At 45.2% G+C, this 23,458-nt stretch overlaps 1 protein-coding gene across 6 annotated transcripts in view; it reads left to right on the top strand.

Moving 5' to 3' along the window:
* DIP2C (disco interacting protein 2 homolog C) overlaps window positions 1-23,458 on the top strand; it is a 412,233-nt gene that overhangs the window by 203,019 nt on the left and 185,756 nt on the right. For 2 of the 6 annotated variants that reach the window (XM_042944703.1, XM_042944700.1), the window contains exons 2-4: window positions 234-305; window positions 1,872-2,039; window positions 11,595-11,705. In XM_042944703.1, coding sequence (XP_042800637.1) covers window positions 234-305; window positions 1,872-2,039; window positions 11,595-11,705 — 351 coding nt within the window. Of the gene's footprint in view, window positions 1-233; window positions 306-1,871; window positions 2,040-10,461; window positions 10,556-11,375; window positions 11,492-11,594; window positions 11,706-23,458 lie in introns of those variants that run through there. The other 4 variants (XM_042944701.1, XM_042944702.1, XM_042944704.1 and 1 more) reach the window with 4 other exon arrangements.

The following is a 23,458-nucleotide window of genomic DNA, read 5'->3' as shown; positions in this document are numbered from 1 at the left end:
ACCTTGTGAGGAGGGTCTGGGACAAATGTGAGCCTAGCGAGGATTTTTATGTGTCTTAGATGACTCTGTGAGGGTGGGGAGGGCCAAGGTGAATGACATATGGTGCTTTCTCCTTTGAAATAGAAGTACAAGGCAAACAAGACACAAAGGAGGTAACTTGCGACGTCTTAGAGTCCATTGAGTGACCCCTCGTCACTGAGACCATGCTGAATGCCTCTTTCCTTCTCTTACAGGTGACATCACCCAAAAAGGATATGAAAAGAAGAGGTCAAAACTAATTGGAGCCTACCTGCCCCAGCCTCCGAGTACGTACCTTCCATGAGTACATAAAGCGTCTAATTTTAAGAGTTAAGTGTGACATGAGAGAGAAGCTTCTGAGTGCAGACCCTTCCTCTAGCCCAACTTGCACGGAAGTCACACTTCTGATGTGCAGGCCACGTCAAACTCTCTGTGTGGTTGCTCATGTTTTGTGGATACAGGGGGGCACACGTGACTTTTCTATAAATGTGTGCAATAAATTTAGTAGGTATTTCATCTGTAGAAGGCAAGAATATGTTGATTACTCTAAAATGCTTCTTGTAACCATAAAAATATGAACATTATGATGTAAACATAACTTTTGGTTTAGTGAGTTAAAAATTATTGCTATTGATTATAGTTTATATTAAGCCAAGGTTTTTGTTGGTTCACAGGGGGGCAGATCTAGAATCTAGAAACTGAATAACATCCTGCCTGGGATTATGAAATGGTAAAGGTTGGGTGTGTTCTGAAATGTGATTGTAAAATGCCGTGGATCTTCCCTGAAGTACAAAGTCTGTTTCACTCAGGTGTTTCCTGTGCGGAGGTTTGTAGAATCTCTGTGCACTTGAGATGCATTCTGCACATTTCAGGGAAAAGAAAATGCTACCAGGCTGGAGTTCCAACACGTTAGTTCTGATGGAGGTGTGGTTCAGTCAGAGGTGACCTTGAAAATCGGCTAGGCTTTAGGAATGGTTCCAGGCTGACCCAAGTCCTCAAGAATAAAGGATAGCAACCTAAATCTCGAAGGTGCTTCCTGAACTCCTAGTTTTCACTGTTGAAACAACATGTGTAAAGCCCAGTGAGAGGTTCAGATCTGCAGGTGCACACAGCGTACAGACCCCCGCTCTGCCCCTCTGCTCTCCAGGCTATGACATGTCCAGCTGGTGTTCCGTTAGGTTGGCAAGGGGCGCGTCCCACAGAGCACGTTCCAGGGAACTGAATTCGTGTGTTGAGTCTCCATTGTGTTTGTAGTTTTGTTTTGATTCTGTGTATTTTTCTTTCCTTCCTTGATACTTAAGAAGTTAACGTAAAGGTGGGCGTCTTGTGTTGGCCTGACTTAGCCGATGGGCTGGATTTTCCTGTTGTCTGGCTCATGGAAGGAAGAAGCTCGGTTCTATTCAGTGAATTAAAAACGAATCCGATTTCTGGCTGGCTGACACCCATGTGTGAGAGGCTTTCAGAGTAGATGTGGGCAGATGGCCAGACGGTTTTCTAACAGAACCGCCAAGCTGTTGGCCGTTTCCTTGGCCCGTCCTTGTGAATTCCTTTCTGCAGGAGGCGCCTCCACGTTTTGGAGGAGGGCTGCTCGGGGGCAGATGTGGGCTCTTGACATTGTTGGGTTTTAATTCCTGTGACGGTGCCGCCCGTCCCCAGAAGGCATTCTTGAGCCGCGGTGGTGCAGAGGACATGGTTGACCCGTGTTGGCTGGGCGTTGAGGGTGGCCCTGTGTCGCGTTGTCCTTTGGTTTTCTTTGTGCCGTTCTGCATGGGGTCGGCAGCTCTGCTCAGTGCTGTAACAAATTTTAAAAAAACTAAAGTTTGCATTAATTAGTTTTTTTCAACTTGTTACAGCAGCGAATGGAGCTGCCGTGGTCCGGTGTAGACTGCAGCACAGTGAAGGAGCCCCGGGAAGAGCGCTGCACTCCGGCAACATCGGGGTGTGTGACATCCGAGAAGCCGCGGTCAGAGAGCGGGCGGCCAGCACCGCGGGGAACCGGCCGCTGTTTTACTTTCGCTTCGGTGAGCGCACTCCACTGAGAGAGACCCGGAGGGGGGCCTCCGGGGCCGGCCTCCCCCTGCCGCCGCCGTGCACGCCCAGCGTGGGGGACCGGAGCCGCGTGCAGGCTCAGGCGGGGCTCCGGGCTTGAGCCCCAGCCTCCAGGCGAGCTCCTGTGACTCAGCCAGGGCCCCACCGCCCCTTGGTCACAGAGCTTGTCACGATCCCCGGACCCTGATTGTCCCGCTGCCTCAGGGCCCAGTTCTGAGTCTTTCCTGTGAAAATATGATACCGTGTTTTATAATCCTATTTTCGCAGTTGGAGCACCATTTACAAAACACTAGAGAAAGAAGAATGCGTGACAAATCATAAAATTCTAGTTGAAATGGTTGGTCCTCCGCCACCCTATGTCCCTGGCCTCAGCGAGGGTGTGCTGGGCCATTCTGGCCCTGAGCTCTGCTTGGGGGCGAGTCTGCACTGCAGCACCGTCAGGTTTCCAGAGGGCACCATGCCACTGGGAAATAGGAAAACCGAGCCAGTGATCCTAGAGTGTATACTCAGAGGTAATAAGCCTATTCAGAGGCCGGAGTTACTCCAGTGGGCAATATTTTGAATATGAGAAGCCCCAAATTTGAGTTCAGTGCATCTTTTAGTAGAAAAAGAAAACAAATGTGCGTAAGCTTTAAGTTTACCCTTAGGGTTTAATCCCAAATAAAAGCCATTATTTGAAAATCAGGAAGAAATAGAGAAATGTAATGTTGCGTTGGCCCTAGGGTCTCAGAAGAGGCCTTGGCTGTGGCTCCTGCCCCTCTTCTCTGGACCAGCTTGGGGACAGAGGCGGGGAGTGCGTGGAGGAGTTGGCTCTAGCTGCGGGGCCCACATCACGGTTTACATAAGCCGCGTGCGCCTGACCACAACGTGGGGAGGCAGCACCTGTCTGGGGCCGCTGCTCTGGGTGCCTGGGTCCCCCACCTCCCATGCCCTCAGGGAAGGGAAGGCAGGTCCCCCATGGTTCTAAGCTCGGGGGACCAGGTTCCCCGTCAGTTTTGCAGTTTTCTCTGCTCATCTTTGTTTCTGAGAAACTGCTGGGGTGAGCAGTTGTTCATTATGTGGAACTTTGGGGAAGTAGCATGGAAAGAAGCAGCTTCTCAGAGTGTTATTCCTTGACGAGCTCAGTCTGAGAAGTCATTCTTTTGGGTAGGATCTCATGAAAAGCATCTTGTTTGTAGTGACCCTAACCCACCCTCTGCTTTTTTACAAGGGGATTTGTGTTTTGATGAACTTTTTTTTTTTTTTTTACACATTATTTTTACTTACCAGAGAAAATATTAACACTTCTGTAAAGTATGCTACAAATATTCCTAAGATGTGGTTTGGGACGCACAGTTCTGAACCAGAATGGCTTGTGCATCCAGCATCTGAGCCCTGGTGCCAGAGTCCGGGGACTGTGCTCCCTACACAGGCTGCTTCCTGGCCCCGTCTGCCCAGGAGATAACTGTGTTTTTGAGGAGCAGTGTTGAGCCCTGCCTTAAATCCAGATGAGAAAAAGTGTGCCAGAAGCTAGAAGGAAAGATGAAAATTGTGTGTTTAACGAAGGGTCAGAAAGAATACGTTAAAGATCATTTGCAAGGAGAAAATCTTAAGACATACTCATTGGGTACTAGTGCTCCGTTACGTAGCACCTCTTTCACTCATTCCTAAACCTGATGAAACTTAAAAAACGGGAGAAGACTCTGCTCTACCAGTCTCTCCAGGCATATCTTCTATCACTGAGTCTTCACGGCCCCTGTGACAAGGCCATGGGGACGTAACGTAGTAAAATTCCGGTTACCATAAGTAGCGAAACTTTCTCAACCAGATATAGTTCCTCTTTCTAATAACGTGTATGTTAGCTGGATTTTACTTTTCTTGGGACTGTCCGGGCATATTTCCCCGTGGTGAGTGGTTTATGTGGGTCTGGTCTACTCTGTGCCCAGCCTGCCTTTCCTTCAGTGGCTCAATTATGAGGATTTCCCGTGACTGCGTGGTTGTGGAAATCTGGGTGAATTCTGATAATGAGAACAGGGAGCTAGTCTGTCTGCTGCTTTCCTGCTCCCTGGGAATCGGCCGTGGGACCTGCATGAATGGCCCCCTCGCAGGGGGGACCTCTCTCGGTTAGGTTAACTGTACCACGTTTGCTCCTACCAGAGACGGCAGATGGCCATGCGCAGAGTGTAGCCGGGTCTGGGTCAGGAGGGCCTTGCACACGGCAGTCCCAGCTGCTCTTCACCTCCACGCACCTTCCTGCTGCTGGACTCTGTCTGACGGCCACCCGTTTCCAAGGCCGGCTTTCTGCATGTGCCGGTGCCCTCTGCCTGCATCTGCGCATCATTTGAAGCTCATGTCAGGTGTCACTTCTGCAAGGATCTCTGGGGTTAGAACAGGCCCCTGAACAGCATCCTACTTCTGAAATGATTACGAAGTTGTAGGTCAGTGGTGGTTGAATATGAGATGATTCCACCCCCACCAGGATGAACGAGTAACCATCTGCACGTTACAGGCCATTTGCTGGGGGGCAGGCCACCTATACAACCACGCAGGTAGCAGGCAGGGCCCTGCCCCGTGTCCTCCTGGCCACAGACCACATGTGGCAGTGAAGCAAATGTGTCCGGCAGGTGCTGGTGCTCAGTGGGTCTTGGGGAGCCCAGCTGAGGGCAGAGCTGGCGGCCAGTGTGGTGCTTAGCTCTGTGTGATGCCTCGAACATCCAGACAAATGGACCTGTTAGTGCCGTAGCCGTCTCCTATCTGTGAGCACAGCTCTATTTGATTTCCAGTTTGGGTACATTTAAGTGGTAAACGGTGACACGTAGTGCTCTCCTTGTTTCCATACCTTAGTGGTTAAAGAATAACACGATTTGGGGCCTCTGCACACTAGTTAGTTGAATTGTGTCTTATTATTATCGTGAATCCTGGATTTCAGCTCAACAACCCCGGTGTTGAGAGCTTCAACTGCAGACCCACCATCCTGACGACAGGCCTGTGTGGAGGCAGCTGTAGCTGAAACCCAGCTAATGAGGAGTCTGCTGGGTTTGCAGGTTTGTGAAGGAGTCTCCTGCAAGGGGCAGAGCTCCTAGCTTGTGAATTGTGCAATTTATAGTCTCACAGGAGATGAACTTTCTCGTCCTGTGTTGAAGGATATAGACCGGAGTGTTTTGCCATTGTGTTCCAGAGTCAGAGGATCAAGTGTGCCAGTGCTGTGGTCTCCCTGAGACTGGGGGCGGCCGGTTGTGGTTCTTCACACGAACAACTGCTGTGCTTCTCTGGTGCCCGGTGCACGATTTGGCCCAGGCCGTCTTTCTGTAACAGGAGTTAGAGTCTCCCAAAGTGCATCCCTCGGCCCAGAAGCCATGTTTGCCTGTCCCAACCTGGGCTTCAGGGGCACAAGCCTGTCCCTGGGGGCCTGCTCAGCCGAGTCATGCTGTGCCATTTGTTGATGATGGGTGGGGTGTAAGCTGCAGGGTTAACTCCCAGAGGAAAAAAAGGGTATTTAAATCAGGTTGCCTGTCTGACTTAGCATGAATTCTTTCCAGATTGAATTGCAGTAGGAAATAAGTTTCTCTCAACTAGAGGTAAACTACCTGTGTCTTGGGAAGCCATCCATGATCTTGATCTTGGGACACAATTTGTTGCTGTCATTTGCCTGAGAAGTACTCTTGTTTTCTCACACACAGTTGTTGGTTTGGTCAGATGGACTTCCCATTATGTTTAGTGGTGTTTTACCAGCCGGATTTTTCCTCCCCAGTTATCAGTGGTTACAGCAGCAAAGCTGCCCCTGGAGCTTGAGCAGAGCTGGTGGCAGGATCTCTGATCATTCACCCGGGCAGCTGGAGATGCATCCCCTCTGGAACTGGCTCGTGTGGGTTTTTGCAAAGAGCATGTGAGGTGTCTGAGAAACGCACATATTTGAAGCCCTGCTCCTGACTTTGCACGCTCCATCCTTCCTGAGCTTCTCTTACCCGATGGGCAGAGGCCGAGAGTTTGGGTGCACTTAAAACTCCCTAAAGTTCCAGATCTTCTGCACTTTTCCACATTATGATATCTAATCAAACTAAAACACATCAACAAGAATATTGTAGCAAATTCATACTGATTTTTGGCAAGGACTTCTGTTTTGAGGGGTAGAAACAACAGTGGCAGAAACATAAGACTCGGGCTGATGGTTGGGGCAGATGTTAAGGTGACAGAACTTGTCTTTCTGTGCTGTGTTCTCATCTGAGTCAATACAAAGCAGATGCAGTAAATTTCTTACCTGTATGTGCAATGATTGTACTGGTTATTTTCTGGCAAAGGCTTGATTGCACTTGTTTTAGAAGTAAGTGCTGTTTTTTGAGAGTATAATTAGATACTAGAAGAGTAGGGGACAACCCAGAAATTGTTCTTGTGCAGACTTGAAATCTGGAAAAGTCCTCAGCAATTTTACCAGGTTCCTGAAGCAGGATCTGTGTGTGTCAGAGCCCCGTGGATGTGGCGGGCTCTGCTAGGTGCTGGGATGTGGCTGGGCTCTACAGGCACTGTCTGCCAGGGGATAAGGCCAGAGAGGTGTCCGTTCCAGCAAGGGTCCTGGGGGATGTCACAGGTGACCGTGTCCATGTCTGCACCCCAACATACATGGGAGCTGAGGTAGCAGCTGAGGGATTTGTCCAGTTGTGCATGTGGTAAGAGTCAGACCAGAGTCTGGATCAAGGTCTTCTGGTTTTGACTCTCATATACGTTTTTCTTCAAGTCCTCTTCTGTGTATCTTTCATGATTTCTTTTGAAAATATGTTGAAAACCAAGATTTATCAGTGTCTTCTTTCCCTTGCTGTCTGGAAAAGTCTTGATGTTTTCTGGAACATTTGCCATCCTGAATGACCCCGTGTTGTCTACACCACAGGTCTCCTGGCCCATGGCACATGGTGCGTCAGAGTGCTGGAGCCCCGATGGCCATATTTCCGGGTTACTGTAGGGATTGTTGTGGTTTCTGGTGTCTGGTTGCCTGTAGTGATGATGAATTCACTGGGTGTATTTGTATTTGAGGGTCTGGAATTGGTGGGTTGTTGGAGTGACAGAACTGCGTTGTCAAGAATTTTCTTCAGTGAGTCCTTTGTTCATCATGTGTTGGAAGTGGCGTCGCTGAAGGTCAGGGGCCTGGAGGCCGGGTCCCTCTCTCCCATCCTGGCCGCCCCTCTCCTCCCCCCTTAGGCTACTGGGGTTCCTTCCTCTCATGAGTCGTACTTGGCGTCCCTTTGCAACTCGAGGAAAACCAAAATCTCATGGTCATGGCTGAACTGAAGCCTTGCAGGAGCCTTGCGAGGACCCGCACGTGCTGTGAAAACATCCCATGTTGGTTCAGGAACATCACTGAGCCCCTCCTGCGGGCCAGGGGCCATTCGGCCCAGGGAGGAGAGGAGCCCACAGACATCCTAGCTCCTGACCACAGCCTCCTGAGTAAGAAGATGAAGACCACATTGTTGTCAGATGACCTCATGGCTCTCAGCAGCCTGGATTTAACTCCTGGGCAGCACTGTGTCCTGAGAAGATCACTGGTGGATGACTAGTCTGGCAGTGAGATCATGAAGGCACTTCTTGGTGGCTTCAAGGTACCAGCTAGATTCAGCCATGTGACAAATGGCCATTGTATCAAGAGCGCAGCACCAAGCAGCACACGGCCTCTGCCACGAGGACCCAGCCACCAGAGCGTTGTTGTGAGCCTGGAGTGCTGGCGGGGTGGATCTCGAGAGGGAGAGAGAGGGAGAGCGAGAGGGAGAGCGAGATCCCTGGTGTGGGGGGGCACCCATCTCAAGGGAAGGGGCAGCTACCCGAGAACATTCACGTGCTACTTGAAAGTGTCGTGGCTGTGTACAGATGGGAAACTGAGGCCCAGGGTCACAGTGATGGGTATCCGAGAGGATGTTGTCTCTGGTGCTCTTTCCCTCAGTTCACGTGGGACCTGATGCTTAGTAAGTGCCCAGGAGATAGCTCCTCTCCATCCCTGTCATGTTTTCATTCCCCCCCCTGAGATTTGTGTGTTTCTGGAGGGTTACCCCGCCTCCCATGAGACGGCTCACCTTCCAGTGACGTCTCTCAGATCCGACTCACGCATCCTGTTGTAGGCACTCTGGTTGCTCTGTGCTTTTCCTGAGAGCTGGTTTCCAGTTGTGGTGTGAACATGGGCCCTCGGCTAGCTGTGTGCTGAGCTCTGTGTGTTTGAGTAATGATTCGTGTACTCACTTTATGGAATTCGACAGGAAGCACCCTCAGTTACTACCTCTGGGTCCTCCTGTGGTGACACGTTGGAAATTCTGATTTCAGCTGCAGATTTGACTGATGGCTTCTTCCCGTCAGAACATACCTTGACAGTACTTCAGATTTCATTCGCAGTGAGGTCAGATTAAAATTAATGGTGGGTATGCACATGCTCCGCTAATATTTTAGTTTGTTTTAAATGCTCTGTTGCCAGTGACCTGTTGAAGCTGTTTTTCTTTTATCAAAATACCTCATTCCTTTTAAAACTTGTGCTGTAAGCTGTGAACTTCAGCCTGTGAAGCCTGTAAACGTGCACGGTGTTTGCATGCGAAATTGGTTGAAGACAGATGTGCACCTCTGTGGACGGGCACTGGTCTGTGTCCCGTGACTGCATTTCCCAGAAGTACGTGGTCACCTGGGGACCCGAGCGGGGTGAAAGTTAATTCCAGGAAGCGTGTTTGAATGCACTAGGTCTGTGGCACGGCTGAAGTTGAACGCCAGACTTGAATATATGCATAAATCAGGCACTGTTTGACCTCAGCGGCTTGAATATGCACATTTAGCTCTGCTTCCCGGAACTGCACTGAGATGTCTGCAAACGGATGACGTGTCATTCACAGGACGAAAGAGTGGGAGAGTCCGTGACAGGGTTTTACGATCTCTGGGGTTGACGACTAGGCTGCCAAGTTTAGCAGGGGGGAGGATGTGACAAGTGACGGTGCTGGTTTCAGGGCACCATGAGAGGGGGAGGGGTAGGCTTAGCGCCTTGGAACCGGGTGGTCCACGTCTTCCCCACTCCCCCAGAGATGTTCGTTCTCTGGAGACATGGAACTGAGAACCTTTGGAGTCGGGGTGCCAGGCAGTGCCGAACTGGAGCCTGTGCCCTGGAGGGTGAGAACAGCTTCAGCCCCAAATGACAAATGCTTCTGTGTTGACTGACAGGTGTCTCACAAGACAGGGGACTGGGGAGGGCTCTTCTTTGGGTAAATGGAACAGCTCACATAAAAGATCTGCTGCAGGTAGATATGGTGATAACCTCACCACAGAAGACACAGGCTTGCAACTCCTTTGGTGGCAGGAAAGAAAAAATTGTGAAAGTAGAGGAGAAAAGAAAAAAACAGATTTTTCGTAAAGAATATACCGTCAGAGTGACATGTAACTTGAGAACAATACTTGAGAGGTAATGAATGCATATAACTTAAAATTTTTTTTTAAATTTTTTGAGAGAGAGAGAGAGAGAGAGAAAGAATGTGAGTGGGCCGGGGGGCGGGGGTGGTTGGGGAGGCAGAGAGAGAGGGAGACAAGGAATCTGAAGCAGGCTCCAGACTCTCAGCTGTCAGCACAGAGCCTGATGTGGGGCCTGAATTCAAGAACCACAAGATCATGACCTGAGCTGAAGTTGGAGGCTTAACCGACTGAGCCACCCAGGCGCTCCCACGTAACTTTTAAATAAATCTATCCATACACATTTTCAAGATTTCAAATTTATACATGATCTTGCTTAGTCTTCTAGGCGAAAGCAAGTTCTGGGAGGCAGGAGTGCTTCCCTGGTGGTTATGCAGCAGGTGTGGACCAGCCAGCTGGGGTTAGAACAGGAGGGGATCCACCAGGAGGGTCTCTAAGGAAAAAGAAAATCAAACTAAGACTGTTACCAGGTTATCAGTGATTGCCCACAGTGAGGAATGCATTGGAAAGATTTTTTCATTTCTGTTGGGATATTTTGAAGGATTTAACAAGTACATTGAAAACCAAGATGATGGAGCCCAAAGATAGATATTAACCCCAGAATAATAAAAGCACGTAAGATTAGAAGGGTATTTGCAACACACTACTGACTCATGATCCTAATAATGGTGTAGTGACGGCTACACTGGTGTGAAGAAGTCATGTATTGTCTAAAATGGGTAATTAAGAGGGATTGTTAAATCCATGCTTATAAATACGATGTAAATGCCAAGTGACCAATTTTCATTATGACTTAATAGTACTCCTTGATGTCATAAATTCTGTGTATCTCTTTAATGAGAATCCAGAGTAGTTTTTTTAGAAAGATGATTTGTAGACTACAACTGGGTGAGGTTCGGTAGCTGTGGACTGTTGTGTCGTCAAGAAGCGTCAATGCGCCTGCTAGACGAGGAGCTCACGGAACCTCACCAGGCGACTGTGGGCCGGGTATCTTCCACACAGTGCTTAACGCAGTTCACCGGGTACAGTTAGTCCGTAGTGAGGTTAACCTAACCTGTCATCTACCACAAACATGCCACCAGGAATTAAGGTGCAGAGGGGTGTGCAAGTCTTGATATCAGGGTTGTGAGTTCAAGCCTCACATTGGGTGTAGATCCTACTTCAAGAAAAAAGAATTGGGGTGCAGAAATCACCAGCACGAGAGAAGTATTAAATCCCTGATGGAAATAACTCTCGCGGAGCCATCGTGGAAAACCATAAATAGTTTCTGATAAAGCTGCTGTCTCTGGTTTACTTTCTCTGCCAGGTTTTGCCTGGTCCTTTTCTGAAGAAGCAACAATCACTGTTTGCTCAGTGCTCAGAACGTCTTTACTTCCGAACTATAATGATGAAATATTCCCCGTCAACTTACTTAGTTTTATCTAGACTGTGCTTCTTGCTGCTCTAGTTCCGAGGTCCAACAGGTATCATGGTTGCCAGATTTAGGTCAGCTTTTGACAGATACCTCTCAAGTCGTTTTTATCTGACCATTTTATCATTTTAGGTAATTCATCAAAGCCATATTGAAATAAAAAATTTTCAGCTATTTCACATCAAATGGAATAAGGTTTCAGAGTTAGAAATTTTGAATGAACAAAGATGAAAATTTATGCTCAATCCTGGTACCTGAATTGTGGTGTTAAGATACCCTATAAAATTTATTTCATAGGTAACTTAATGATAAACGTGATTTTAAATTTCCTTGAGAATTAATATAACCCTTCCTGTATGTGTATTACATAAAGAAAATCACAACTTGATTTGTTGGGCTCTAGTTTTCTTACCCATGTTCTAGAGACTTCAGTCTCTTCACATGACCTAATAGACATTTGTGCTGTAAGGGAGGCTGTGCTGGTGTCTGAAGGCTGTAGTGTCGGGGTATGAGCCTGCCCCTGCCCAGGACGCTTCTCCCTTTCCTGTCCGTTGTCCCCAACCCTCCCCACCCCGGCCATGCCCTTGTGAGCTCTAGCTTGGCTGTAGGCATGCAGTGAGTCAGGGCTTTATTCTTCCGAATGATTTACTCTGCAAAGTGGATGGACTTTGGCTGCCAAGTAAAGCCTTATCTTACTTTGCTGTTTCCCTTAACCCAGGGGTGGATCAAGCTTTGCCTCCTGAGCGCCGGGCTCCAGTCACTCCTGCCTCTTCCACTCGCTATCACCGCCGAAGGTCCTCAGGGTCACGAGATGAGCGCTATCGGTCGGGTAAGGCACCGTGCGGCCGTGAGGTCACTGACCCCCTAGTCTGTGATGTGATGCTGAAATGGGTGGGTGGGTGGGTGCATGTCTGCAGCAGCTGTGTGGTGACGAGGCAGAGGTGCAGTGTGTTTGAATGTCCTTTGGTTGGTTGTGTGATCATAGCTGGTGACATTCTACCTCATAAACAAATATACCCTCAGGGGTACACATTAAAGCTCAGTAAACAGTGACTCTTTTCACATTCTTATAGATACTGTCTGCTATTTAGAAATTAGTGACAATTGAACAGTAATCTCCCGGGAGACAAATTTTGCAGTTTGGTTTTTATTATCTCGGTTCCTAGTATAATTTTTCATTTTAACCTCAGGATTTGTTTTTCAAAACAGTAGTTTTCAAAAAAGAAAATTCTTAAACTTTTCTATGTTCTCTGTTATTTCTTTTGTGTTTTATGGTGCTGTGTCTTAGTAATTCCGTTCTGTTGGAGCCATCACCTGGGTTTGGCTGGCTTGCATTTCTTTCATTAATTTAGCATCAGGAAACTTGCACAGTGATGAATTTTTTAATTATGTTTTGAGAGATTTTTTCCTGACACCTACATTCCAGTTGCTTTTTCCTGCTTCCCTCACTACAGTTTTTAAGGAAAATTGTCAGGAAGTGTCATTGTTCAGGCCACATGTGGATTGCTAATGACAGCAGTCAAAAGATCATGTTTCTGCTTTACTTTCTATTCAGCAGAGCACTTTGACAGGCTCTGTCTCCTGTGGTTTTTATAACCAACAGGTGACTTACTTATTGTGCCTTCATGTTGCAGACAAGGAATCCGAGGATACGGCACGAGGCAGCTCAGGCAGTTCACCCTAGGGCTGGGCTGGTCGACCACATAAGGCTCTCAGTTCTGTTTTCACGCCTCCTCCCAGTAGTGGGGGTGACAGGATGAACCCTCACCCCCCACCCTTTCCTGTACAGAGCTGTCTCCCTGACATCTTGGCTGTGCTCCTTCCCAGGAGGGAGGAAGAGGTAGGGCAGATCTTAGGGTATCACTGGTCATCATCTGCGGAAGAAGAGTGGGCTTGAAAGGCAGCCAATGCTGAGGGCTGCCCCTTTGCCACACACCCCAGGACGCCTGGATGTGGGGACAGTGTGGGGATGGAATGAAGCGGGAGCTGGTTCTCAACCCCACCTTCTGTTTTCCAGAGGTGTGTGAACAGCCAGCATGTGTCAGGAACCCATCCTCATTCTGGTGACCAGGCCTCTTTCAGATAGCCGGGAGGGTGGAGGCAGGCACACACGGGCTGTCAGCTTTCTATGAAATGCTTCAGCTACCTCACTGTCTTAATGCTACTACGTTAGTATTGTACGTGTGTATACAATACAAGTCATGTGTACAGTAAACACAAGTAGGTTCACATAAACATACACATAGTCACATATAGGGGAGACTCACAGGTACAGACACCCACGTAGACACAGTCACATATACAGTGGACACACAAGTACTGACACATATAGATGCATACAGAGTCACACGGACATACAGTGGACACAGGTACATACATAGACACACACTCATACACACACCAATGTACATATAACCCCACAAAGTAAATACGTATGTAGATACACGTGTAAACACAGACGCATGTAGACACATAGGTACGCAGCACACATGTAGACCCACAAACGTAAACACATAGGTACACACATAGATACACACAGGTGCATATGTAGACCCATAGACACACATGTGTAGGCACATGTGTAGATCTGTACACAGACACACACATGTAGACGCATGTGGACACCGACACGCACAGACACATGCGGATGTGTAGACATGTACATGTAGACACACGTTTACTATCACCGGTATCTTCAGTTCTCACAGACTAGTTAAGTGTTCTTTTTTCCATCTTCTAGATGAGAAACTAGAAGTTCAGGGAGGTATGTGATTGTTAATGATAGCCCAGTGAATAGCTCATCAAAACGGTGCAAGTCTAGCTTTGTCTGGTCTGTTATCTGGCTTCTTACCACATAGAAGACTGCAACTTGTCTTGTTCTCCAGGCTCTAACTTTCTGTGTTAAATTTTTTTTTAATTGGAAATCAAGACATAGCACAGTCTATTTCCTGTGTTACCTCTGTTTCCTAATGAGGAGGGGTGGGGATGATAACCCTAAGTTTACCTGGCATTTGCTAAGGTATATTTTGCTAATCCTCCTGGCTATTGTAGGAGACAGGCGAGGTGCTGCTTGCCTCATTGTTTTTCTTTTCAAGGAGAAAAGAAAACCTCTGTCATTGAGAGAGGTTGACAAAGTAGGAAACGGTGCTGCCTTGGCCTCAGGTGCATTTCCGTGAGCCTGTGTAGGGAGAGTGGAGTAGATGTGGGAGGGAAGCGTGGGTGGAGGGTGGTAGTGGAGGAGACTGCACCTGTCTCCATCCGGGCCACCTGGAGCCCTCCTTCGGAATCTCTGCTCACATCAGACAGCATCCCCATGAGGTGGTGTAACACCTGCTGTGCTTGGTGTCTGCCCTTTCCAGTTAGAACCCAGACTCGGGAGTGAGCTCAGAGCTCAGCCTGCTTTGGGCAAAGGAGCTCACAGTCCAAGGGAAGAGCTGGACCAGTGACCTAGTGTTAGCTGGTGACACTCCTCTGCTCTGTATTCCTGTAGCTTCCGTCGGTCTGAGAGTAAGATTCGCATCTACCGTGTGTGTGGTCTGGGTTCCCGTTATTCCCTGGTCTTTCATATCATCCTCTTCCCACAGCTCTGCTGGTTTCTGGATGTTTCTTGAGCACCTGATTGCTATGGGGCCTTTCACTCCCTGCTCCTGCTGCCTAGAATGTCCTCTCATGTATATACATTGCTTGTTACCTTTCCATCAGATCTGTGCTCAAGGGTTACTGCTTTTGTGAGGCATTCCCTGACCACCCTGTTAAAATGGTAAGACGCGGTATCACCTTGTGTGTAGTCCCTACCCTTCCCCTCCTGATTTCATGTGTGTCCATTGAGTTACCAACCCCAGCACTATCAGCCATCTGTCTTCCTGCCTACCTGCCTGTCATCTGTCCATCTATCTGTCATTTTGCTACCTATGTTAGTAATCTGTATACCAATTTATCCACCTGTCTGTGTACCGTGGGAATGTAAGGCTCACAAAGACCGGGGTCTTTTTTGTTTGTTCATGTATGGCAAGCATTGAAAATGGTGCCTAGTTAATAGTACTGGAAGGAAGGAAGGTGAAGGAGCATAGCACATTTGGGGAAAAGCAAGAAGTTAGGTGGGATGGCCAGATTTTAAGATCTGTTGTGTACTGTGCCTGAGAACTTAGACATTATATTGAAGATGACAGGGTACTCCTTGAAGATTTTATGCAAAGGCACAAGAGGAGAGGATTTAGGGTTTGGGAAGGACTTTGGCAGCTTTATGGCCTGTGGATTGCATGTAGAGGAATTGGAAAAACTCTGAGATTGATGCACGTTTAGGAGAGGCATCCATGCCAGTGAGATCTGACATCTGTTTAGAAGGTGACAGCAACAGGACCTTGAGGCTGGGTCAGCCTGGGGGCACGTGAGGTGGGAATTCCTGGTGACTGGTGCCCTCCAGCTGTGTGGGTGATGGTCTCCAGTTCTGCTTTAGAGGATTAAGGTTTTTGTAAGTTAAAGATGGTGGGATTTGTCCTGCTGTTCACTTACTGTGTAAAGAATACTATGAAAATGTTATTCCTTATAGACTTCTAATTTTTTAAAATTCATACTACTGTCAATTTTGAATAAATAATAACTGCTTAATTTACATATAGGGGAAACCTATCCAGAAGCTCTTCGCATGTGCTTGTGAATCTCAGCGGGGTTTCATCAGGACTGTCATCTCCTATGACCCACACAGAGCACCTCCCCAGTGTCTCGTGGTGGCCACCCTGGAGGAGTGCTCGTGAGGGCTTGTGGGTCACGATTCAGCCCATTTGATGGTCTCACTCATGACCTTATTCTCTGCTATTTCCTGTTGTTAAAATAGACTAGTCATGAGTTTTCTTAATTTAGACATTTCACTAATACACTGTAAGTTACTTTCTCTTACAGTGTATATTCACATATCATTTTTTAAAATATGATGTGAAACTTTAAGAGCTTATTGTGGTCTATGGCCAGTGTACAGGTGTCAGGATTTTCTGGTTTGTTTTTTCCTGAGCCAGCTTGGAAGATTTAAGAGACTCAAAAGAAAAAGTTTTGTGGCCCTCAGGAGATTTTGTTTTCTAAAATTCTTAGACCACTCAGCTTGCAGCAGAAGTACTTTGGATGCTTTAGTGATCAAATGACGTCAACCAAGAAGTAATTCTATTATCTCATTGATAATTGCCCTAATTAACACTCAATCCAGTCAACCACATAGCCTCAAATTTAATCTCTCTTGGCTATACTTTTCCATCTCATTTCCAAACCCATGGTCTTCCATTGTAATGAAGTCCTACTGGAATTCTTTATAGTAGTGTGTACCTCTCCTCTTTTTAAAATAACTTTATTTGGAAACTTAAATTTGATTTGGAAAGTGAATGAATGCATGAATGAACAAACAGGCATTTCCTGAGTACCTAGAAAATGTCAAACTCTGTATTAGGAACTCTGTTACTTTTACTGAATAAGTCTAGGTTGGAGCTTAAAGGGAGTTTAGCTGTTTTTTTTACACCCTTTTCCCCCAACCAGGAGTCCTAGAAAAAACTTGAAGATTTGTGTTGTTTCTGTTCCTACCAGGACCAGCTAGGATACATTAAAATAAACATGGAGCATACAGTTTCCTACTATAGTATGTTTAAAATGACGGTTTTGTCTCTTGGTGAGCTGACACACAGCTTTAAAAAGCACATCCCAGTTCACATGTGTGCATGGACCAGAGAGGTTGCCTTCCAGGGGCCCGACACTCACTCCGGGTGGAACACCACAGAGCCCTGTCTCCCTCCTGCGCAGCAGACCGAGACAGGTCCAGGGACCCAGGGGGACCCCCACCCTCCAGGGACATCTGTGAGGTCAGACTGTTGCCAGAGTAACACTGTCACGTGATCTGCTGTGTCCACACCCATCCCCTCCTGGTCGTACGCGGATTGTCCTGAGGCTGCTGGACACGTGCTGCGTTCTGACAGTTGGTGCAGATGGTGATTGCGAAATCTCACATTTTAAAAAGTTTCTCAGTTTACTTTCTAATACAGTGAACATCAAGACGTCAGTCCTATAAACAAAAGCTTTTAAAATGTTCTCGCCCCTTTTTAACAGTTTAAAAAACATCCTTTGGGTCTAAGAGTTTGAGAACCACTGCTATGTGGTAAAAATGAAATCGCTCTTTCAAACTTGAGAGATGATATGAGCTGCAAACTTCCACGCGCGAACCCCTTCCCGAGGCTGGCTGTGCGCTGCTGACGGTTTGCAGTCTGACTTACTCCAGTGTTGCTGGTGTCCTGGCCCCCGTTCAACACGGGTGCAGACAGTTTGGCGTGCTGCGCTTTTGCTGTGCACTGTCGGTGAGCCAAGAATACGGAACACGCTGTATTTGCTTCCACAGAGTGTGTTTACCCCGTAGTGAGTCCTTCCTTGACATTACAGTTTAATTTACTACATGGAGAAGGTCTTCCTTCTCTAGTCAGCTTGAATTCACTGATTTTAACATGCTTCCTGACTCTGAGATCCGATTCTGTCTGAAATAAGTTTTTTCATTATTTAGTATACATCAGAACATATTTTGCACGGCAGAGTAAGAGTAGAAGGCACTAAATCAGACCGCATACCTGGTTCAGTATTCCCCGTGAAAGACAGGCCCAGCTGTGTCCAGCTGCACCACACAGTGTGGTAGCCAGTACCCACACGGGACCTCTTACATTTAAGTTAATTAAAATTAAAATTCTGTTCTGCTTCGCCAGCCGTATTTAAGACCAGCGGCTGCTGCACTGGGCAGTGCAGGCGTAGAAAACTGCCACGGCAGAAGGTGTCATCCCACGGAGCCACGCTAGAACCACGGCTGTGAGAGACTTGGAAGATGGAAGATGTGGTTGAAGACAGACCATAAAGGCCTGTTTGTCCAAAACTAATGAAAACGAACTCATTTTTGATGTCTGGGCCTAGTCATTTTAACAGAAAATGACAGTCAGATGTGCATGTTGGAAATGTCCGTGTGTAGCAGGTAGTGTGGGATAGGTTGGTTGAATTGGGGTGGGTTCCTGTCTGAAAGCAGGGAGACGTTAAGAGGCTATTATATTTCAGGTGAAAGAATAGTCAAAATTTGTCGGGTACAGCGAAGTGTTACCTAGAAATTGATAGCCTAAAATATTTACATTAGGTAATATGAAATCCTGGAAAGTGAAGAAATAAGGATTTAACTTAAGTTGGAAAAGGAAGATTGAGTAAGTCCCGGAGAAATGAGAAATAACAGTAAAATGGAGTAGAGGAGATAGTTTCGGCTTCCATGACAGCATGCACACTTCACATGGGTCTGTACAAGAAAGAAGCTTAGCAAATGGAAAACCAGCACCCCCTGTTTGGTCTGTCAGCAGAATGAAGTCACAGGGAAAACTAGGGGTGGGCCTTGGAAGCAGAGAGATGGGCAACCTGGAAAGAATGGAAGGGCAATGCCAGAAGTCAGAGACCACTGTAACAGAGATGATGAATGGGCTCATCAGTAGACCGCAAGTGGCGGGGTCAGAAATTCAGATCTACATAAAGGAGGAATGTTAGAGAAGGGTTACGTGAAGATGAAATAGAATCTGTTATTTTTACAAATCTTACAGATTAAGGTCTGTTCAGAGTAATAATAGGAACAATGTACTGGGTGCAAGTGCATGAGTGACATGAATGGTAGTGATGTTATAGGGGGCAGGAGGGAGGAATTGAGAGTACTCTGTTATAAAACATCTGTACTACCCTTGAAGTCTTATAAAAGCGGACTTGGGTTATTTATAAATGCATACTGTGAATTTAAGGGCAACTACGTAATAAAGTAAAAAAAAAAAAAAAAAGAAGTATAATTGATGTGCCCAGAGAGGAGTAAAAGTCAGATCATAGACAACATTCAGTTAAAACTGGAAAGGGCAGAAAAAGAGTAGAAGACAAAGAATAAGTGCAATAAATAGGTAAGAGTAACAACCTGTTAAACAGTAACCCAAACATGCAAATCACTTTAAATGTCATTGACCTGCCTGCTCCACTTACACCTTCAGAGTAGACAAACCCACTGTATGTGGTCTATGAGAAATGCCCTTTAAATATAAAGACCTAGGTTGAAAGTGAAGACACGGAGAAAGATACACCATGCTAACTGATATTTTTTTAATATTTGTTTATTTTTGAGAGTACGAGTGGGGGAGGGGCAGAGAGAGAGAGGGAGACAAGGAATCCGAAGCAGGCTCCAGGCTCTGAGCTGTCAGCACAGAGCCCGACGCGGGGCTCAAACTCACGAGACGTGAGATCGTGACCTGAGCCGAAGTCGGACACCCAACCGACTGAGCAACCCAGGTGCTCCGCATGCTAACACTAATTTTTAAAAAAGCTGGAATAGCTACGTTTTCTTATGGAGCCGACTTAAGAGCAAGAAAAGTTATCAGGCATTACATGTGATAAAGAAGTTGATTCTCTAAGAAGACATAGTTCTTAATGTATACCTGCCTTACTAAGATATCACGATACATGAGGCAGGAACCGTAAGTCTGCAGGCCTAAATAGACAAACCCACTACAGTGAAGACTTCAGCATCTCTGTATCCGGGTGGACAGACCCAACGGGCAGCAGCTCAGTGAGGACATGTTGAACTGAAGAGTTGAGTGGGATCAGCTGCATTTGATTGACGTTTGGAGTGTGTTCCGTGCAGCAACAGCAGAGTACGCATCCCCAAGCTCACACGGAACAGTCACCAAAACAGACCACATTCTGGGCCGTACAACACACCTCAAGTGGAAGGGAACAGGAATGAAAATATTCTCTCAGACCACAGTGGACTTATCCTAAAAATTTCTGACCCATAACCGGAGAACTCCCACTTTCTTGGAGAGTAGACAGCACTTTTCTGAATAATACACAGATCAAAGAAGCCTAAGAAATTTGTGAAATACTTTGAACTAAAAAAGAGAAAATAAAGGTGATCAAAATTTGCGGGATGCAACAAAACTCATGATCTCACAGTCCGTGAGTTCGAGCCCCACGTCGGGCTCTGTGCTGACAGCTCGGAGCCTGGAGCCTGCTTCTGATTCTGTGTCTCCCTCTCTCTCTGCCCCTCCCCTGCTCATGCTCTGTCTCTCTCTGTCTCAGAAATAAACATTAAAAAAAAAAAGAAAAATAGTAAAACTTAAGAGATAATGCAATTGAAAAAGCAAGAAAATCAAAGAAGACAAAAACTGGTTCTTTGAAAAGATCAATAAAAATAAACTAGGTTAACTAAAAAGAACTAGAGAAGATAAAAATTACTAATACCAGAAATGAAAAACTGATTATTCCTACTTATAGTAGGAATAAAGGACAATAAAGGATGATGAAGGAATATTATGAGCAACCCTATGTCCACAGATTTGATTATGTAGGTGAAATGGACCCATTCCTTGAAATACACAATCTGTCAACAGTCACACGAGAAGAAATGGACAATCTGAATAAGGCTGTGTCTATTTAAAAAATCAGTAATTAATTTCCAAAGCAAAGCACCAGGCTCAGATGGGTTACTAGTGAATTCTACCAAACATCTAAGGAAGAGATTGTATCCATTTTTACATTCAGTTCCTGTAGACAAAAGTAGAGGGAATGCTTCCTTATCGTTCTGTGAGACCAGCATTTAACCTGATACCAAAAACTGTAACAAAAGCATTACAAGAAAGGGAAACTACAGGTTAGTATCTCTCCTGGAAAGGAGAACTGCAGGCTGTCTCTCATGAATATATAAATTTCTGCAACAAAATAGCAAATAAAATGCAATAATGTATAAAAACTATATACCATTACCAAGTGGGATTTATTCCAGGTATGCAAGGCTGATTTATTAATGTTTGGAAATAAATTAATGTAATTCATCACATCAGCAAACTAAGGACAACAACCCATATGACTCTACCAATAGATACAGAAAAAGCATTTGACAAAATCTAACAACTGTTCATGATTAAAAACTCCCTGCAAACTAGGAACTCAGGGGAACCTCCTCAATTTGATAAAGAACATCTAAAAAAAAATTACAGTTAACATCATACTAAGTGATCTACCACCAAGTCAGGAGCAAGGCAAGGATGTCCCCTCTCGCTGTTACTTTTCAATATTGTCCTGGAAGTCCTAGCTAATGCCAATAGGACAGTAAAAGGGAATCAAAAGTATATCCCAAGAATCAAGAATAAATCTGGAAGTAATAAGTGATTATAACAAAGTTGCAGGATATAAGGTTAACATACAGAAACCAATCGCTTTCTTATATATCAGCAACAAATAATCGGAATTTGAAATTCAAAGGCAATGTCATTTACATCAGCCCCCCCCCCCCCCCAAAATAAAATACATGGATGGAATTTAAAAATGTACGGGGCCTATATGAGGAAAATGATAGAAGTGATAAAAGAAATCTTAACTAAATAGAGATTCCATGTACGTGTATAGGAAGATTCAATATTATCAAGATGTCAGTTCTTCCCAATTTGATGCATAGATTCAGTACAGTTCTGGCCAAAATCCCAGCAAGTTATTTTGTGAATATCAACAAGTCAATTCTAAAGTTTACATGGAAAGGCGGAAGACCCTAAATAATAGTCAACACAACAAAGAAGAACAAAGTTGAGGACTGATGTTAATTGACTTCAAGACTTACTATAAAATTAGTGATAGTACAGATAGAGGTATTGGTGTAATAATAGACATATAAATCAATGTATCATAATAGATAGCCCAGAACAGACGCACACAAATATGGTCAATATTTGACAAAGACACAAAGACAATTCAGTAGAGAAATGATAGTCTTTTCAACACATACCATTGGAAAATTAACTCAGAATGCATCATAGACCCAAATAAAACCAACAACTATAAAATTGTTGGAATATAGGGGAAATATATATATAATATATATATATAATATATAATATATATATAATATATATAATATATATATAATATATAATATATTTGTAATATATATAATGTAATATATATAATATATATTATATAATATATATATATATAATATATATGAAAAATGTATATATAATATAAAATATAAAAATATAAACCTTGGGTTTGGTGATGACTTTTTAAGAACAATGCCAAAAGCATAATCTGCGAGAGACAAAAAAATTTGATAAGTTAGGTTTCAATAAAATTAGAGATTTCTGCCTTGCAAAAGACAGAATGAAAAGGCAAACCATAGACTGGGAGAAAAATCTTTGCAAAACACATTTCTGATAAAAACAAAACAAAACAAAACAACAAAACCCTGGTGTCTAGGATATACAAGAAACTTTTCAGACCCTGAGTAGGAAAACAACCCATTAAGAAGTGGGGGAAAAATCTGAACTGACACCTTACCAAAGAAGGCACACAGATGGCAAATACACAAAAGAAAAGATGCTGAGTGTCATTTATCATTAGAGAATTGCAAATTAATCATGAGATACCACTATTAGAATGACAAAAATCCAGGACCCTGACAACATCAAATGCAGGCAAGGATGTGAAGCCACAGGAACTCTCATTACTGCTGGGAATGTGGACTGGTACAGCCACTTAGGAATAACGTTTGCTAGTTTCTTGCAAAACAGAACCTACCAGTACCATATGATCTAGCAATCATATTCCTTGGTATTTACCCAAATGTGTTGGAAATAAATCCATACAGAAATTTGCATATGAATGTTTATAGCAGCTTTATTCATTCATTGCCTAAACTTAAAAGCACCAAGATGTCCTTTAACAAATGAATGGATCAGGGTGCCTGGGTGGCTCAGTCGGTTAAGATTCCGACTTCGGTTCAGGTCATGATCTCACGGTTTGTGGGTTCGAGCCCTGCGTCAGGCTCTGTGCTAACGGCTTGGAGACTGGAGCCTGTTTTGGATTCTGTGTCTCCCTTTCTCTCTGCCCCCTACCCTGCTCATACTCTGTCTCTCTGCCTCTCAAAAATAAACAGTAAAAAAATAAAAATAAAAAATAAAAACAGTGCATGACTGGAGGGGCACCTGGGTGGCTCAGTCAGTTGAGCGTCCGACTTTGGCTCAGGTCATGATCTCACAGTCTGTGAGTTTGAGCCCCGCGTCGGGCTCTGTGCTGACGGCTCGGAGCCTGGAGCCTGCTTCAGATTCTGTGCCTACCTCTCTGCCCCTCCCCTGCTCATGCTCACTCTCTGTCTCAAGAATAAATAAAAACATTAAAAAAAAGTTAAAAATTAAAACCCAGATGAATGGATATATTGTGGTAATCCATTAGCATAGAATATTTAGTGCTAAAATGAAATTATCAAGCCTTGAAAAGACACGAAGAAACTGTAAATGCATGTTACAAAATATAAGAAGCCAATTTGAAAAGACTCTATGGTGCCAAATACATGACATTCTGGAAAAGACAGAACTGTGGAGTCAGCAAAAAGATCAGTTTCCAGGTGCTTGGGAAGAAAGGGATGAACAGGTAGAGCACAGAGGATTTTTAGGCAGTGAATCTATTCAATATGGCACTGTGACCGTGTATTCATGTCCTTCTGCATTCATCAAAACACAAAGAATGTACAGCACCAAGATTGAACCCTAACGTAAACTATGGACTTTA

Source organism: Panthera leo, chromosome B4, assembly GCF_018350215.1.
Source record: "Panthera leo isolate Ple1 chromosome B4, P.leo_Ple1_pat1.1, whole genome shotgun sequence".
NCBI classification, from domain to species: domain Eukaryota; kingdom Metazoa; phylum Chordata; class Mammalia; order Carnivora; family Felidae; genus Panthera; species Panthera leo.
This window is presented reverse-complemented; position numbering and strand designations above follow the sequence as displayed.